The sequence below is a fragment of the Armigeres subalbatus genome, chromosome 2 (genome assembly GCF_024139115.2).
Source record: "Armigeres subalbatus isolate Guangzhou_Male chromosome 2, GZ_Asu_2, whole genome shotgun sequence".
NCBI lineage: Eukaryota > Metazoa > Arthropoda > Insecta > Diptera > Culicidae > Armigeres > Armigeres subalbatus.
Window position 1 is genome coordinate 303,282,056 of NC_085140.1, and position 16,121 is coordinate 303,298,176.

The 16,121-nt window shown below is 40.1% G+C and overlaps 1 protein-coding gene across 1 annotated transcript; it reads right to left on the reverse strand.

Moving 5' to 3' along the window:
- Nucleotides 1-270: 270 nt before the first annotated feature.
- LOC134216652 (CLIP domain-containing serine protease HP8-like) lies at nucleotides 271-2,064 on the reverse strand. Its single transcript, XM_062695501.1, has 4 exons — nucleotides 1,767-2,064; nucleotides 1,499-1,701; nucleotides 1,223-1,422; nucleotides 271-1,165 (listed from the first exon to the last, which is right to left on the reverse strand). The coding sequence occupies exons 1-4, from the start codon at nucleotides 1,992-1,994 to the stop codon at nucleotides 759-761; spliced, it is 1,038 nt and encodes a 345-aa protein (XP_062551485.1). The 5' UTR covers nucleotides 1,995-2,064; the 3' UTR covers nucleotides 271-758.
- Between the last annotated feature and the right edge of the window lie 14,057 nt (nucleotides 2,065-16,121).

Consider the following 16,121-nt stretch of genomic DNA (forward strand, 5'->3'; position numbering starts at 1 on the left):
ATATTTTTCAGATATCATCCTTCGACTTCTTCTTCTTCATGCAACCTTTAATCGTCAATCATTATCAACAGGCTGTCAAATTGCACTGTCGCGTCGTATCGCACGTCGCGTTTATTCTGGCTTGCAATTTGTCTGAATTAAATAAATAAATAAAAATAACAGGATAAAAATATTCTGCTGATCATCGAAATACCGTGGATTACGCGTTCGAGTTTACTCTCTGGCAGTAATCAAAACTATAGATGAAAACAGCATTTTAAACAAGGCAAGATTTTCTGATTTATATTTTCTATTGATCAAAGCTTCAAATAGTTAAAATACAGGATAATAGTAAACATGATAAAACTGAACAGAAGGTTATTACATAGATTGTAACTGTACATAAAGTTTATAGTGATCTAACTGCGGAAAACTTATTACAAATACATTGAAGAGAACACTGGAGAACTTAATAAGAAACAGGAACACCTCAAAAAACATTGACAGCTGAAAATGCCTGATTCCAGCCATAAAACACTAGCATATTCTGCTTAAATTGTTTGTTTGGGTCATTAAAAAACACTACGAAATTGCAATGTCAGCCAGATACTCACTAGGGGAAACCGCCAAATGTTGAACGGCTAATTTTGTAGCCTATTTTTGAACTCCCATAAATGCACGTGCGTTCAACAATAAGCGAAGAAATTAGCCGCTCAACATTTGGCGAATTACCCTACATAGGTGCCACTAACACTTATGTACTAAAACAAATCTAAAATTCATTGCACTCTATCGATTATCCAATCCAGAAAATATCTAACATTAGTGTAGATTCCTGGTTCACTCTCCACCCCGCATGTTGCTTGCCCAAACGATACCACTCCATGAACCACATATTGCCCATTGGCTGCATATTTAAGAGGACCTCCGGAATCGCCCTGGCAGTTGTCCGCCCTATTGATGCCAGCTCCGGCGCAAATCTGGCTTTCGTCTACTGTCCAAACATTGCTTATACGCGCCAGGGATTCGTTGCATACCCTTGGGCTAACAATTGGTACATAGGCATACCGCAGCTTGTTGGAGATTTCCATTTCATCTTCCGTGAAGCCCCACCCGGATACCATCATTCTGGTGGGCAGATTAGAATCAGCAATTTCCGGCAGTGGCAAGCAAATCGGTTGAACGTCTGCAAAAAGATACTTAAGTCCAATTCTACTTTAGGCTTGTAAGAGGCTTTCCGTACTGTCGTTAAATTGTGCTGACGTCTTTAGTTTTAGCAACGCGATATCATTCTTTTTCTGGCTTGAACTGTACTTGGGGTGACCGATAAATTTTTCGACTACAATATCCTGGGGTGCATCAGCGCAATCTTCCTCTCCATCAATGAACTTGACGCAATCGATCGCCGTGGACAGATCAGTTTCTCCAAGACGTACGGAATGACTGTTGGAATCATTGAACAATCATTGAACATATGATTTGTGGCCTTAAACAGTTAGAAAAATATAAACACACTTACACTTGTTTTCGTCTACAGTGCGTCGCGGTTAGGACGTAGCGTGGTGCAATTAAGGCACCTCCACAATGAAATTTCCCGTCAAATCCTCTCAGCAATGCCATCCACGGGAACTGAAAGATAGTTGCAATCTCTCCATGTGCGATTCGTTGGGTGGTTTGTTTGCCACAGTTGCCCATGTCCAAGATACAGCAGACCTTGTATAACTAGAACCGAATGTTTATGATATTTTCATAATCACAATCAACGTTTATCAGGAGTTTAAATCTACCTTTTTCCCAGACGCAAGCTCTTCCATTTCGCAAAGATGTGATTTCACTTCATGTTGCACATCGCTAGGCCAATTCCTTGACGGGATTCCCACGTAGTTTCGGTACTTTGCACAGTCGCTGAAGGGTACGCATTTCCGGTCTAGCCCACATTGTTTAAACACCACAGCGGACGACAATCCCCAAGCCACTGTAGAAATCGCTATAACGAAAATTGTACGTGGTCCCATCTCAACTTCTCTGATGCTTAGAGCAAACTGCTTCTGATTGAGTGAATCCCTACCGAATGAATCTTGATAAAGCGTTATAACATAACAAAGCTGCAAAATCACAAAAGCTACATTCTGAAGACAGCTCACGCCAAGATACTTGATGTATATTGTTTTAATAAATTTAAATAGATTATTTCACCATGCAATAATTATGTTTTACTCGTGGTTTGAAAAAGACCATACTGGAAACATGAACAGGACTCTCAATCAATGTCGACCTTCTTTTTCCTAATCTTTTTCTTCGCCTGAGTTTTCTATAAGCTTTTTGCTTATGAGTAATTGTTATAACGGACTTTTCGTTCAATGTTCGAGAATTACTTCCACAGGTATTATTTGAGAGTGTTTTACTTTGTAGAAAAAGTGTGCTAAATTTGAACAAAATCGGTCAGTCATTGCCAAAGTTATTTCATTTTAATTTTCATTTTGGATATTTTTGAACAATAACTTTTGATCGGCGGTTTTACCCCACTTCCCCTCAATGAAAAAATCTAAAAATTTGCAAAATGTCTTCTCTTTCTTATATGAACAAACCCTGAAAATTTCATCCAAATCGGAGAACATCGTTGCAACGCACTATGGTTCAGGATACAAATTTACGCGGAAAGATGCATTTTACTACAAAACTTTATTTTTTAGAAAAACTGTTGTTCTACAAAATTGTTCGAAATAGTAAGGCCATCATTGTTGTGCTACCAAAAACTAGAGTGGCCCATCATTTAAAAAATTTAAAAACATTTTTTTTTATTTTTTGGAATACTGACATGTTATGTTCTACAAATTCCAATCAATTTAAAAAAAACTTTTTCTGTAGCTCTTAAGTTGGCTGATGTAGAGCAATTTTACCTATTTGGATTACGGTGTACCTAAAAAAACAGTATTTTTGATCTACTTTTTTTGTTTTAGATTTCTCGAAAAAGTCGTCTTAATGTGACTTTTAGAGCTCAAAAAATGCAACTTTTGATAAGTAAATATGCTCAATATCGTAAGTCGATATCTCCGGTTAGGGCAGACAAAAAAAAATATGTTCACGGCACATGAAAGAGAAATTAATATTCTTTATTATGTCAAAAAATTGAAGATAAATTATTTATTTGTCTCAAGTTTAATTTTACTGAAATCATGTTTTTTTAAATAAATTTATATAACTCGACAACGGAAAAAGAGGCAGACGATATTCTTATAGCAAAACACGCGTTTTGAAAAGCTCCAAAAGTCTTCGGAAAATGACATTCGTGAAAAACTAAAAATAAAAAATCTACAGCTTTAACACTTTTTATGAGTTTTATCATCATCACCGTATTGCAAGATAGCATAGCATAGTTACGGTACGTAGATTGGACCCTAGTGATACTCATGTTTTTCTTTTGAAATCCTTATTCAGATTGCTATCAGAAATCAAGGTGGGTGTGGTTCTTGATTTCAATCTAGGATAAAAATCACAAAAGCATGAGGATTACTACTCCCAGCCACGCCCATCTTCACCGTAACTTGGGAGGGGAAGGAAGTGTTGGTGTGGTACTTTACTTAACGAGAGGCCCTGACTCAGCGACACCCTCATAAGTACCACGGAGTTGGATATTGGGGAAGGTATTCGTTGGGTCAGGATTTGCCTGTAGCTGACAATGTGACCGAGGTAGATCTTACACCGAAACACACCACGGAAAGGTGTCTACCCAGCGTTACGGGGTCATCATCACCGTATTGCAAGATTAACGAGAAAAGATGCATTTTCGGCCTAAAGTACTCTTTTAAGAAAAAAAAGTTCTACAAAGTTGTTATGGATACTTGGGCCCTTATTATAGAGTTACCGAAAAATAGGGTGGGCCATTTTATAAAAATGTTATTTTTCTTTTTATTTTGCGGAATATTGACATAAAATGTTCTACAAAGTTGTAGCGCAGCATTTCCAATCAACTTTGCTAAATATTTTTTTATGTAGCTCTTAAGCTCACTGTTTAGAGTAATTTTACTTACCAGGATTAGGGTGTCCCTCAAAAAACAATATTTATGATCTGCTCATTTCATTTTTTATTTTTCACGAATTTCACCTTCTGAAGACGTGTGTTTTGCTATAAGAATATTGTCTATATCTTCTTTCGTTGTCGAGTTTTATCAATTTATTTGAGAAAACATTATGTTAGTTAAATTTTCTAAAACTTGAGATAAAAAAATAACATATTCCCAATGTTTTGACATAATAAAGAATATTAATTTCTCTTTCAAATGCTGTTTAAACATATTTTTTTGGTCTGCCCTAACCGGAGATATCGACTTATGAAAAAATGTAGTTTTGACTGAAAAACGATTATAACTTTTGAACAGAAAAAGATTTTGAGCATGGGTAAATATCAAAAGTTGCATTTTTTGAGCTCTAAAAGTCACCTGAAGACGACTTTTTCGAGAAATCTAAAACAAAAAAAAAGTAGTTCAAAAATACTGTTTTTTTAGGTACACCCTAATCCAATTTGGTAGAATTGCTCTAAATCAGCCAACTTAAGAGCTACAGAGAAAGTTTTTTTTAGCAAAATTGATTGAAATAAGCTGCGCTACAACTTAGTAGAAGATAACATGTCAATATTCCGAGAATTAAAAAAATATTTTCTATTTTTTCTAAATGATGGGCCACTCTATTTTTTTGTAGCACCATAATAATGGCCTTACTATTTCGAACAATTTTGTAGAACAACAGTCTTTTCTAAAAAATAAAGTTTTGGCGTAAAATGCATCTTTCCGCGAAAATCTGTATCCTGGACCATAGTGCAACGTCCCTTGGACAGGGGGTCGCGACTCGCGCTTCTCGCAAACTGGCTCTTAAGATGCCAACCATGTTCTTATATAGTAAGGGTACGGTTCATGCTACAATAGGACTAATAGCTGGTCGTAGTGGCACATCCGAACAGGTATAAAAAGTATCAAATTTGGGACGGTCACGAAAAGATGTCAAGATGTATGGCCCAACAACCCAGTCATTTTTCAACGGATTCTGCAGATTTTGATATCTCTAAAATTTCATACAACTTTTGTAAGCAACTCGTGCAATGTATTTAACTACTAAAAAATCAATTTCGCCAAGCACTGTTGAAATTCTAATTTAACAACAAAGTGCCTACATTTCGGATATCAGCCATCCGGCATGAAAATTTAACATGCATGAAATGTTAATTGGGCCCTCCTTAGCTGTGCGGTAAGACGCGCGGTTACAAAGCAAGACCATGCTGAGGGTGGCTGGGTTCGATTCCCGGTGCCGGTCTAGGCAATTTTCGGATTGGAAATTGTCTCGACTTCCCTGGGCATAAAAGTATCATCCTGTTAGCCTCATGATATACGAATGCAAAAATGGTAACCTGGCTAAGAAACCTCGCAGTTAATAACTGTGGAAGTGCTTAATGAACACTAACCTGCGAGGCGGCTCTGTCCCAGTGTGGGGATGTAATGCCAATAAGAAGAAGAAGAAATGTTAATTATCAAATTTTGCATCCACTATCGCACTCTACGTAATTCTACGCTAAATTTGCGGTCATGTCTTTGATACAACTTTCTACTTTTTATTATTGATGAAAAACAAACAACTCATCTGACAACAACGATACAAGAATGTTTGGCTTGCTTAGATGAAAAATCCAGTTCTTGCCATTTTTAATAGCATCCGCCATTATGGCGAGCGTGGAAAACTGGATAAAATTTATGGCCAAATCTTAGGGAACATCCAACCAAGCATCCAACGTGTTCGTACTTGCAAACGATTTGAAGCATTTAATTGTTACAACCTCGACCAAATCACTTGTGTTTCCCCAAAACTAACACTATTGTACAAGAATCATGAAAAATGAAAAGAATGGCTCGGGAAAAAAACTACAAAAAAGTACAGATTCAATGATACTTTATTATTATTTAATTATTCATACTAAGGCCGAAGTGGCCTGTGCGGTACATAAGAGACTTCTTCATTCGGCTCGGTCCATGGCGAAGTCATCGATCCACCTTGCCCGATGCACACCTCGCCTTCTTGTGCCCTTCATATCGTTGACGATAACCATTTCACCGGGTTACTGTCCGACATTCTGGCTACGTGCCCGGCCCACCGCAGTCGTCCGAATTTCGCGGTGTGAACGATGGATGGTTCTCCCAGCAGCTGATGCAACTCGTGGTTCATTCGCCTCCTTCACGTACCGTCCGCCATCTGCACCCCACCATAGATGGCACGCAGCACTTTCCTTTCGAAAACTCCAAGTGCGCGTTGGTCTTCCACCACGTGCATCGCCCAGGTCTCGTGTCCGTAGAGGACTATCGGTCTAATAAGGGTTTTGTAAATAGATAGTTTGGTACGGCGGCGAACTCTATTCGATCAGAGCGTTTTGCGGAGTCCAAAGTACGTACGATTTCCTGCCATGATGCGTCTCCGAATTTCTCTGCTGGTATCGTTATCGGCGATCACCAGTTAGCTCAAGTACACGAATTATTCAGCCACATCGATTTAGTCACCACCGATAGCAACTCGTGGTGGGTGGCTTACATTGATCTCTCTTGAGCCTCTTCCTATCATGTACTTCGTCTTCGACGTGTTGATGACTAGTCCAATCCGTTTAGCTTCGCTTTTCAGTCTGATGTAGGCTTCCTTCATCTTCTCAAAGTTATGTGCCATGATATCAATGTCGTGGGCGAAACCAACTAACTGAACGGACTTCGTGAAAATCGTACCACTTGTGTCGATCCCTGCCCTTCGTATTACTCCCTCCAAAGCGATGTTGAATAGCAGACACAAAAGACCGAATCTATGAAAAAGGGTCGAAAGGACAAAAGGTCGAAAAGACAAAAGGCAGACACGAAAGACCGAATCTATGAAAAAAGGTCGAAAGGACAAAAGGTTGAAAAAACAAAAGGTCGAAAGGAAAAAAAAAGTCGAAAAGACAAAACGTCGAAAGGTACAAAATGTCGAAAGGACAAAAGGTCGAAAGGGACAAAAGGTTGAAAGGGACAAAAGGTCGCAAAGGACAAAAGGTCGAAAGGGACAAAAGGCCGATTAAGAACAAGTTGATTGTATTCCAAAGGAATTTGTTAAATGCATTCAACTTCAAGCAAAAATAACACACTCTTCTCATCAATCAAAGATGAAGAATGAGCAATTTTCAAAGAAGGAGTAATTACTATGAAACAATATTATGAATATCTAGATAGTTCTGTTGGAGATGAAAAAGATTGTTGATTTAGGAAATGAATAAAACTTGTAGGGGGAGATCCCCCAGCGCCGGACACCTCCCAATACCGGACACTTCTAAAAACGGCACTTGCAGAGATCCCTCCATCATCTTATATAGTACAAAAGAAAGCTATTGAAAAGTCCTTCACCTGTATGGGATATCAGATCCCCATGCTGTAAGCTTTGTACAAAATTTTAAATTGAACAAAAATGTCAAAAATTTTCATGTTTCGTCTTATTTTAGAAGGTTTGAATCAACAATATTAAAATCAATCGAATGCATTCTGATTATGTCGAGATGATCAATATTAGTCATATTTCAAATAGCGATCATAATTTGTTAGATATACAATGTATCTATGGTGCAAAATCAATTTCCTTATTCGGTAGCTGTCCCCCGGGTCCGGACAGTGAGTTTTTTTTCATGTGATCAAATAGCCATTCTCTGCACATTTTTTTGTTAAATTCAATTGTTTTTTCTTACTGATGTATCAGAAAGCCACAGAAAAAAGCAGAAACAAAAATTGAAAATGGAGGGGATTTTGAGTAGGATGTAATAAATCGAGCTGGAGAGTCAAATAAGCTCTACTAACACGTGTTAATATCTACAACGTGAACCAAGTAAAAATATTACTATTCTAAATGATGTCTTTACTCATGTAATAGGAACTTGGTAATATTTGAACATGATGCAATAGTGTCCGGAACCGTGACAATTTGCACCAAAATTCATCATCAAAATACATCGTGCAAAAACGTGTTTAAATGATCAAATGTAGTTTGTATGAACCATCAATGATCATATTTTGTGTATATGGTATACAAGTAAACATAATCCGGATAATTAGAAAGTTTTTTGATAAATGACTTATGTGTCCGGCACTGGGGGATCTCCCCCTATTGCGTGAGACAGAGTTGTCCTACACAGTTGGCAAGATAATTGATCTTTTATTTTTCACTATTTATTTAATGAGTGTAAATAATAGATGAATATCTAAGTTTTCTAAATGTCACTTCGATCTGTCAAAATAATCTAATACGCGTCTAATACACGTCGGTGTATTTGATGTGCGGTGTGCGCCATTTTGACAGATCTATGTGACATTCAGAAAACTCAAAGATCTATCTATTAGTTGTACTCACTGAATGAATGTTATTTTATTGTTAAAAATTGTGAAAAATTAAAAAAAAAGAGTTTTGGTTAACTGTGTAGGGCAACTCTGGTGCGAGATTGATTCGTTCCGTTCAGTTTCTTGTCCATTTCGACCTTTTCTCCCTATCGACCTTCTGATTTTATTGATCTTTTGTTTCATTCGATCTTTAGTCCCGTTCGACGTTTTGTCCTTTGGACCTTTTGTCCTTTCGACCTTTTGTCGTTCGACCTTTGTCCCTAACCCGTAATTACCCAGTGAAGCGCTCTTGCCAGTTCATCGCTACCATATTTAAACAGCTCTTCTGGTAGTTGGTCAACTCCAGGGGCTATGTTGTTTCTCAGCCGGCCGATCTGCTCCTGAATTTCCTGGAGATTCGGAGCCGGAAGTCGCATGTCCTACGCGCGTGTTCCTAGGTTTATTACCATACCGCCATCGTTGTCTGCCAAATCACCATTCAGGTGCTCTTCGTAGTGCTTTGGATCGCCTCACGCTAAGAAGGTTCCTGTTTATGTCCTTAAACATATCGGGCTCTGGCACGTGGCCCTTACGTGAATGGTTAAACTTCTCATAGAACTTTCGTGGGTTAGTGGCGCGGTACAGTTGCTCCGTCTCTTCACGGTCTCGATCTTCCTGCTGCCTAGTGCCTAGTGCAGCGTGTCCCCCAATTCTGAGGTATCTGCCCCCCGACACTCCTGCCAGGCATCACCAGCCTTCAATCATTCGAGTAATATACCCAGTTCCCATTCGCTTGCACCACATGTGCACCACTTGAGGGTGACTCACAACTTCCAACAAGGTCAGTTGGGGGGGCCTTGCACTTTCCTAGTCCCATTACTGTCGCCTCACCTGCATAGCCATAAATACTACAGCATTGCAAGAACGAATGTGCTGCTTTCAATCAATTTTCAGCGCTAATTTTGTTCAATTTAACTTCCGACGCTCTGTATTCTTCAAACGACGATCGGATATATTTGAACATTTTCGGAATTTGATTTCCTTTCTGAATATGGATGACTAGAGGAAATTGAAGGCTGACTACGACAATTGGGGAAAGTCTCCCACATCAAGCCATTTCAAGTACCTCCGGAGGGCAGCGCACTAAACGTCACCTGGACCTACAATTACTTCAACCTACTACCAAGGTTTACCGGGATTTTCCCTACTACTTTTCTTGTAATTGGATTATTTTAACTTTATTGTTTGTTATATTTCATCTTAGTTTCCTTTTCGTCGACCATTTTTAGTCATTAACTATTTCTATTCAAATTTTTAAGTGTTCGTATTAAGTTTTAAAATGTTCATATATTAGAGTTATTTGAATTAAAATCCTCCAATGGAAGGTCCCACGGTTGGACCTGAGGATGGCCATCCTGCCTCCTCCCCCTGCCAAGTGGTCCTGGCTTTGGTACTCTCGACGAGTGAAGAACTTAAAATTTAAAAATTCGCGTAAATAAAGAGTAAAAAAATTATATTGATAAGTGCTGCAATAAGACTGCAGCGAAACCCAAGTAAACCAATGAAAAGATCAAATTATTGCTCACAAATGCTAATAGAATGCAATAATAATAGAAATGTTACTTGGAAAGAAAGACCAGTCAGGGTATATCTGGCTTACCCTGTAGCTAACTGAAAATGCAACGTTTTGCATGTTTGTTCGTCATTTACATCAAAAGGCATTTTTATGCTCTCCACATTGAACAGATCATTAGAAACGCACCCGCGAGAATGCTGAATTTTCTGTAGGTGAACGAATGCAGGCAAATGAACTAAGCTACACCTCCACTTTGGAGAGTTTATTGTTTCCAATGTTGTATCGATTAACCTTCCTTCAGAAATCGTGATGGGCATATTCGAAAACAATGCCTAAACGACAAACGAGTTCAGTAACATTCTTTTGTACATGCAGTAATGAGTAATTGACCTACTTCCCAACAGGAAGTAACACTGCCCCTTAATAGAAAATCGCCACGAAAAATTTTTTTTTTTTTCCAAGTTCGTTTATTTGGTAGGCTCAGGCGTGTATAACACTTTACGGAGCCATGGTTCTTTGTGATATATACAATCAATATCATTTTATTATACAGTTAATAAGAGAGGGGAAGGAGCCAGCGTACTCGTGGTGACTCGAGGTTAGTTTACAATGTTTAAGGATGGACGGGGCTTAGGATTTGGGATAAGGAAATTTCAGCTTCTCATCCGGGCATTTGGCGTCAGTGACGATGTGGCGTGTCGTCATGCTCGAGGAATGGTTCGACTGGGAGCATCTTCCGGATGGCAAGAGCTATGGAGCTCTACGGAACAAAAAGGCAGAGACTAAACAAAAAAAAACTTAGAAGAAAGAAGAAAAAAAAACACAATATTAAATTTTGATGTCAGAAGCACAAAGAAAACTATAAATGGCCTGCATATAGACAACATCACGATCTCCCAAAACACCTCGAACTTCCCTGAAGGGTTGTTTACCTCGGGCCACAAGGGTATCCAATAATTGCTCTCTGGAGGCGTCATTTTCCGAGCAGGACCAAACTACGTGATCGATGTCATCATAACCGGCACCGCACCTACATAAGTTGCTATCGACAAGGTTTATTCTGTACAGATGTGCGTTTAGTGAATAGTGATTGGACATAAGCCTCGACATCGTGCGGATGAAGCCTCGACTTAAGTCCTCACCTCTGAACCACGCTCGCCCAGAAACTTTTGGAACTATAGAAAATAGCCACCGTCCAAGTTCATTGTGTGTCCAATTCCTTTGCCAACTTTGAAGAGTACTCTGACGGACTAATGGGAAAAACTCGTTGCTCGAGAATTGTCTATCATAAAACTCACCTTCCTGTGCGCCCACCTTTGCCAGCGAGTCTGCCTTCTCATTGCCGTAGATTGAGCAGTGAGATGGGACCCAAACAAAGGTAATCTTGAATGATCTTTCGACCAAAACACGCATCTGCTCTCTTATGTTTGAAAGAAAGTAAGATGCGTGCTTAACAGGTTTCATCGACCGGAGTGCCTCGATAGAACTAAGACTATCCGAGAAGATGAAATAATGGTCTACGGGCTGATTGGAAATTATCCCCAAAGCGAAGTTAATTGCTGCCAGCTCAGCAACATAAACCGAACACGGTTCCTGAAGTTTTTGGAAGGTGGTTGAATTTACATTGAAAACACCGAAGCCAGTGGATCCGTTAATGCGAGAAACATCAGTGAAATATCTGTTGTTGCAATTGACATGTTCATATTTTTCAGAAAAAAAGTGAGGGAATAGAGATTTGTCGAAGATGATCTGGCATGCCTTGAATAGCACGTTTCATGGACCGATCGTATACAATTGAGGAACTGTCGTTGGTGAAGTGAACTCGAGGGGATTATAACACGGAAGACAAAGATCTGACGATATGTAGTTGAGATAAACTCTCAGGAATCTTGAACGACAAGTTAGTTCAAGCATATTATCGAAGTTATCTAGAACAAGTGTGTTACTTGTTCCACATTTGATGAGTATTCTAAGTGAGAGCTCCCAGTAACGGTGCTTTAAAGGAGTGACTCCAGCAAGCACCTCCAGGCTCATGTTATGCGTTGAATGCATGCAGCCAAGGGCAATACGCAAACAACGATACTGAATTCGTTCCAATTTGATCAGGTGGCAATCAGCTGCTGAGAGGAAGCAGAAGGAGCCATACTTCAAAACAGAGAGAATAGTCGTTCTATAGAGTTTGATGAGGTCTTCCGGGTGAGCACCCCACCATGTTCCGGAGATAGAACGTAGAAAATGGATCCTTTTCCGGCATTTTTGTATCAAATACTCAATGTGGAGTTTCCAGGTACATTTGGAATCAAACACGACCCCAAGGTATTTAGAAGATAAAGATTGGTTGATGTCATCATTCAACAGCTTGAGTTTCAGTTGAGCAGGATACCGCTTCTTAGTAAACACAACCAATTGAGTTTTTGCGGTGAAAACTCGATCCCTAAATGTCTGGCCCAAACAGCCAGATTATCCAGGGTACTTTTGTAATGGTCCTTACAAGACAGCTGCACATGGACCTCTTAGAGAGACCACGGCATCATCTGCAAGTTGTCTGAGCGTGCATTGTCCTTCCAAACAATTGTCAATATCTTTAACATAGAAATTATAAAGCAAGGGGCTTAAACACGAACCTTGGGGAAGGCCCATGTAGCTATTTCTGGAAGTTGTCAGAGTGCCGAGTGTGAAGTTCATTTGTTTTTCTGACAACAAATTGTACAAGAAATTATTCAAAATAACTGGTAATCCACTACTGTGCAGATTGCCTGACAGTACTTCTATGGAAACTGAATCAAAAGCGCCCTTAATGTCCAAGAATACTGAAGCCAATTGCTCCTTGTGCGCAAAGGCCAGTTGTATATCTGAAGAAAGCAACGCTAGACAATCGTTTGTTCCTTTCCCTTTTCTAAATCCAAACTGAGTATTTGAAAGCAATGCATTTTCTTCGACCCAATGGTCGACTCTTGAAAGAATCATTTTCTCCAATAATTTTCTCATGCATGATAGCATGGCAATCGGTCGGTATGAATTGTGATTAGACGCTGGTTTCCCAGGCTTTTTGAATAGCTATTACTTTGACCTGTCGCCATTCAGGTGGCACAATGTTGTACTCCATGAAACAGTTGTACAGGTCAAGTAATCGTCTTTTGCGATATCTGGGAGGTTTTTCAGAAGATTGAATTTGATGTTATCGCATCCCGGAGCAGAGTTATTCGATGAAAGAAGAGACATAGAAAGTTCCAGCATTGAGAATGGTCCACCCAAAGAACCGGGATCAGTGACTGATTCTCGAAATAGCGGTTCTGCTGGTACGGAATCTGGACAGACCTTTTTTGCGAAGTTGAATATCCATCGATTGGAGTATTCTTCACTCTCGTTGGTGGAAATGCGGTTCCGCATGTTGCGGGCCGTTTTCCAAAGTGTTGTCATTGAGGTTTCTCGTGATAGTCCTCGACAAAACGTCGCCAGTAGCTACGTTTTTTGCCTTGAGAAGATTTTTGAGCTTTCTTTCGAGCCTCAAATACTCTTCAAAAGCTCGGACCTTCCGTGTTTACGGAAGGCCTTGAAGGCATCAGATTTCTCCGAATACAACTTAGTACATTCATCATCCCATCCAGGAGTGGCTGGTCTTCTTATGACAGATGTACTTGGAACGCGTCGTTTCTGAGCTTCTAGTGCGCTTTTTGAATCAACTCAGTAAGGAATCGATATTCATCCAAAGGTGGAAGAGTATCAGTTGATTCAATACCAATTTTACCGCCGATGAATTTTGGCCAGTCAATGTTTTCGTGAGGTCGAAAGGAACATTAACTGGCTCAGATTGTTGATAGCTACTTTTAATTGTGGTAACTATCGGCATATGATCACTACCATGGGGATCTTGAATTACCTTCCACGTGCAATCTAATGATAGTGAATTTGAACATAAAGACAGATCAATACGGCTTTGTTGACCATTTGGTCCTATTCGAGTTACTTCACCAGTGTTCAAAATATTCAAATTGAAATCGTCACACAAATCATAGAAAATAGGCGCTCTATAATCGTCATACGTTTCGCCCCATCCAATACCATGTGCGTTCATATCACCCAATATCAATACTGGAGATGATAGGAGGGAGACTGCGCTCCAAAAATGTCGACGATTAATAGAGGCATTTGGAGGAATGTACACTGAAGCTATGCAAAGATCTTTATTCTTCACATTTACTTGGCATGCGACGATTTCTAAGCCGGGAACAGTCGGAATGGGAATTTTGTAGAAGGAGTAGCATTTTGTGATCCCCAAAAGAACGCCACCATAATGATCATCCCGATCTTGGCGAATAATATTAAAATCGTGGAAGTTGATTTCATCTTCAGAAGAAAGCCATGTTTCACAGAGTGCAAATATATCGCAATCGGAATTGCGAATCAAAAACTTGAACACGTCTAATTTATTTTTCAGACTATGACAGTTCCACTGCAGCACAGTGATTGTATCTTGGGTATTGGCCGTATTATCCATCGAAAGATACAATTCCTGCAAGAAGGGGCCATGAAACAGTCAATTGCTTCAGATAACTTTCCACTGTTGGTATAAAAAGGTCAATGATAGGCCTCAATGAATTCGGAATATTGAATAAATTCAAAAACGGTCCACAAGGTCCTTAAAGGAGATCAATCCTCGCTTGGACGGAATACTTTTACTAGAAGTGCGAATTACTTTTTTTCTTTCGTTGATTCTCTAGCCGGATGTTTCTTCGAAACATCGGATTTTGGCAATGGCGGAATGCCTTACTGCAACTAGGATCAAAAGAAGCAGTAGGGACAGGTTGCTTCGGAATTTTAAATAAACCCCATTACCTTCAGATTTTGCCAAGCTTTATGGATGATTTTGTTCTCTTGCGGCGCGATCCCGGGGAAGAAAATTGCTTCCTCTTTTCGGGCACGTGTACCTCCGCAGGATCATCCATATCGGCTGCGTCAGAGTCCAATTCATCAATGGATATGGAATCATAATAATCACTTACACGAACGGTGGCTGAAATAGCAGTCGATGCAGTGGCTGTGGCGGATGTGTCTTGCGACTTAACCATTTCCGCATACGACTGCTTGGAGCGCTGTACCAACGAGCGCTTCACTTTTTGGGTGCGCTTTTTGAACACCGGGCATTCCTGCAAACCATGGGGAGGATTCAAACCACAATAAGCACATTTTGTTGCGTGTTGCAGGCAGGACTCCTCCCGATGCCTTTCAGAACATTTGCCACAACGTGGTTTGTTGTCACAAAACTCGGCAGTGTGACCAAGTTGTTTGCAATTTGTACAATTAAATACCCTTGGCACAAAAAAGACGCACCGGAAATAGCATGTTTTCAATATCAACATATTTTGGGAGCATCGAACCGGCGAACGTCACCCGAAGCGAACCTGATTTGGAATATATCTTCTTTCCATCTACCGTGGCTGCTGAATGCAATTCCTTGCAGTCCAGAATATCCACGGTAGACTCCATTGCATTCTTTAGACGGCCTTTTCCGCAAGTACATCCTTGCAAGTCAGGCTCGCTGCGTTGACCACACCTTCAATTTCGACCTCCCGCGAGGGACATAAACCATATATTCAACATTGTACGCCCTGTCGCCAGCAATTTCATTTGCCACCTGGTATGTAGGTGCGGTGATGCGTAGTTTGTTCCTGTTGATCTGGCTAAAATCAAGCTTCGGAAAACGACGCGTCAAATCTCGTTTAATGCCGAGAAAATCTAGGGCTTTTACTTTCTGCCGAAAGTAAACAACCCAAGGCCCAGGCGAAGCCGCATGGTACAATCGAGTGCGCCCTCCATCTTTAGCAGGCACATTGCCTTCTCCAGTCTCCGCCTCCATTCTCACCCCGCAAGGTGGAAGGATAATTTTGCTTATACTAACTTAAAACTAATAGCAAATTAGAAAAAAAACTTAAAAAAAAATAATTCGGTTAATTCTAAGCAGTCCCACTCTGTATCAACCAGAAGGGAGAACAATAAAAAGTTTTGCCACTTATCTGCCCCTGCTGCTGTAGGTAGCAGCGGTAACAATAGCCTGCTTCACTGGCGTCGCCAGAAGCAGCTACTTCACTCGCCGACAGTGATCGCCTTGGATCCGTAGGTAGGAGCGCACCACACAATAGCCTTTCACTACCGAACACAATCCGCGATGAGACACAGCACACACGTCTGGCTCGTTCGAACTA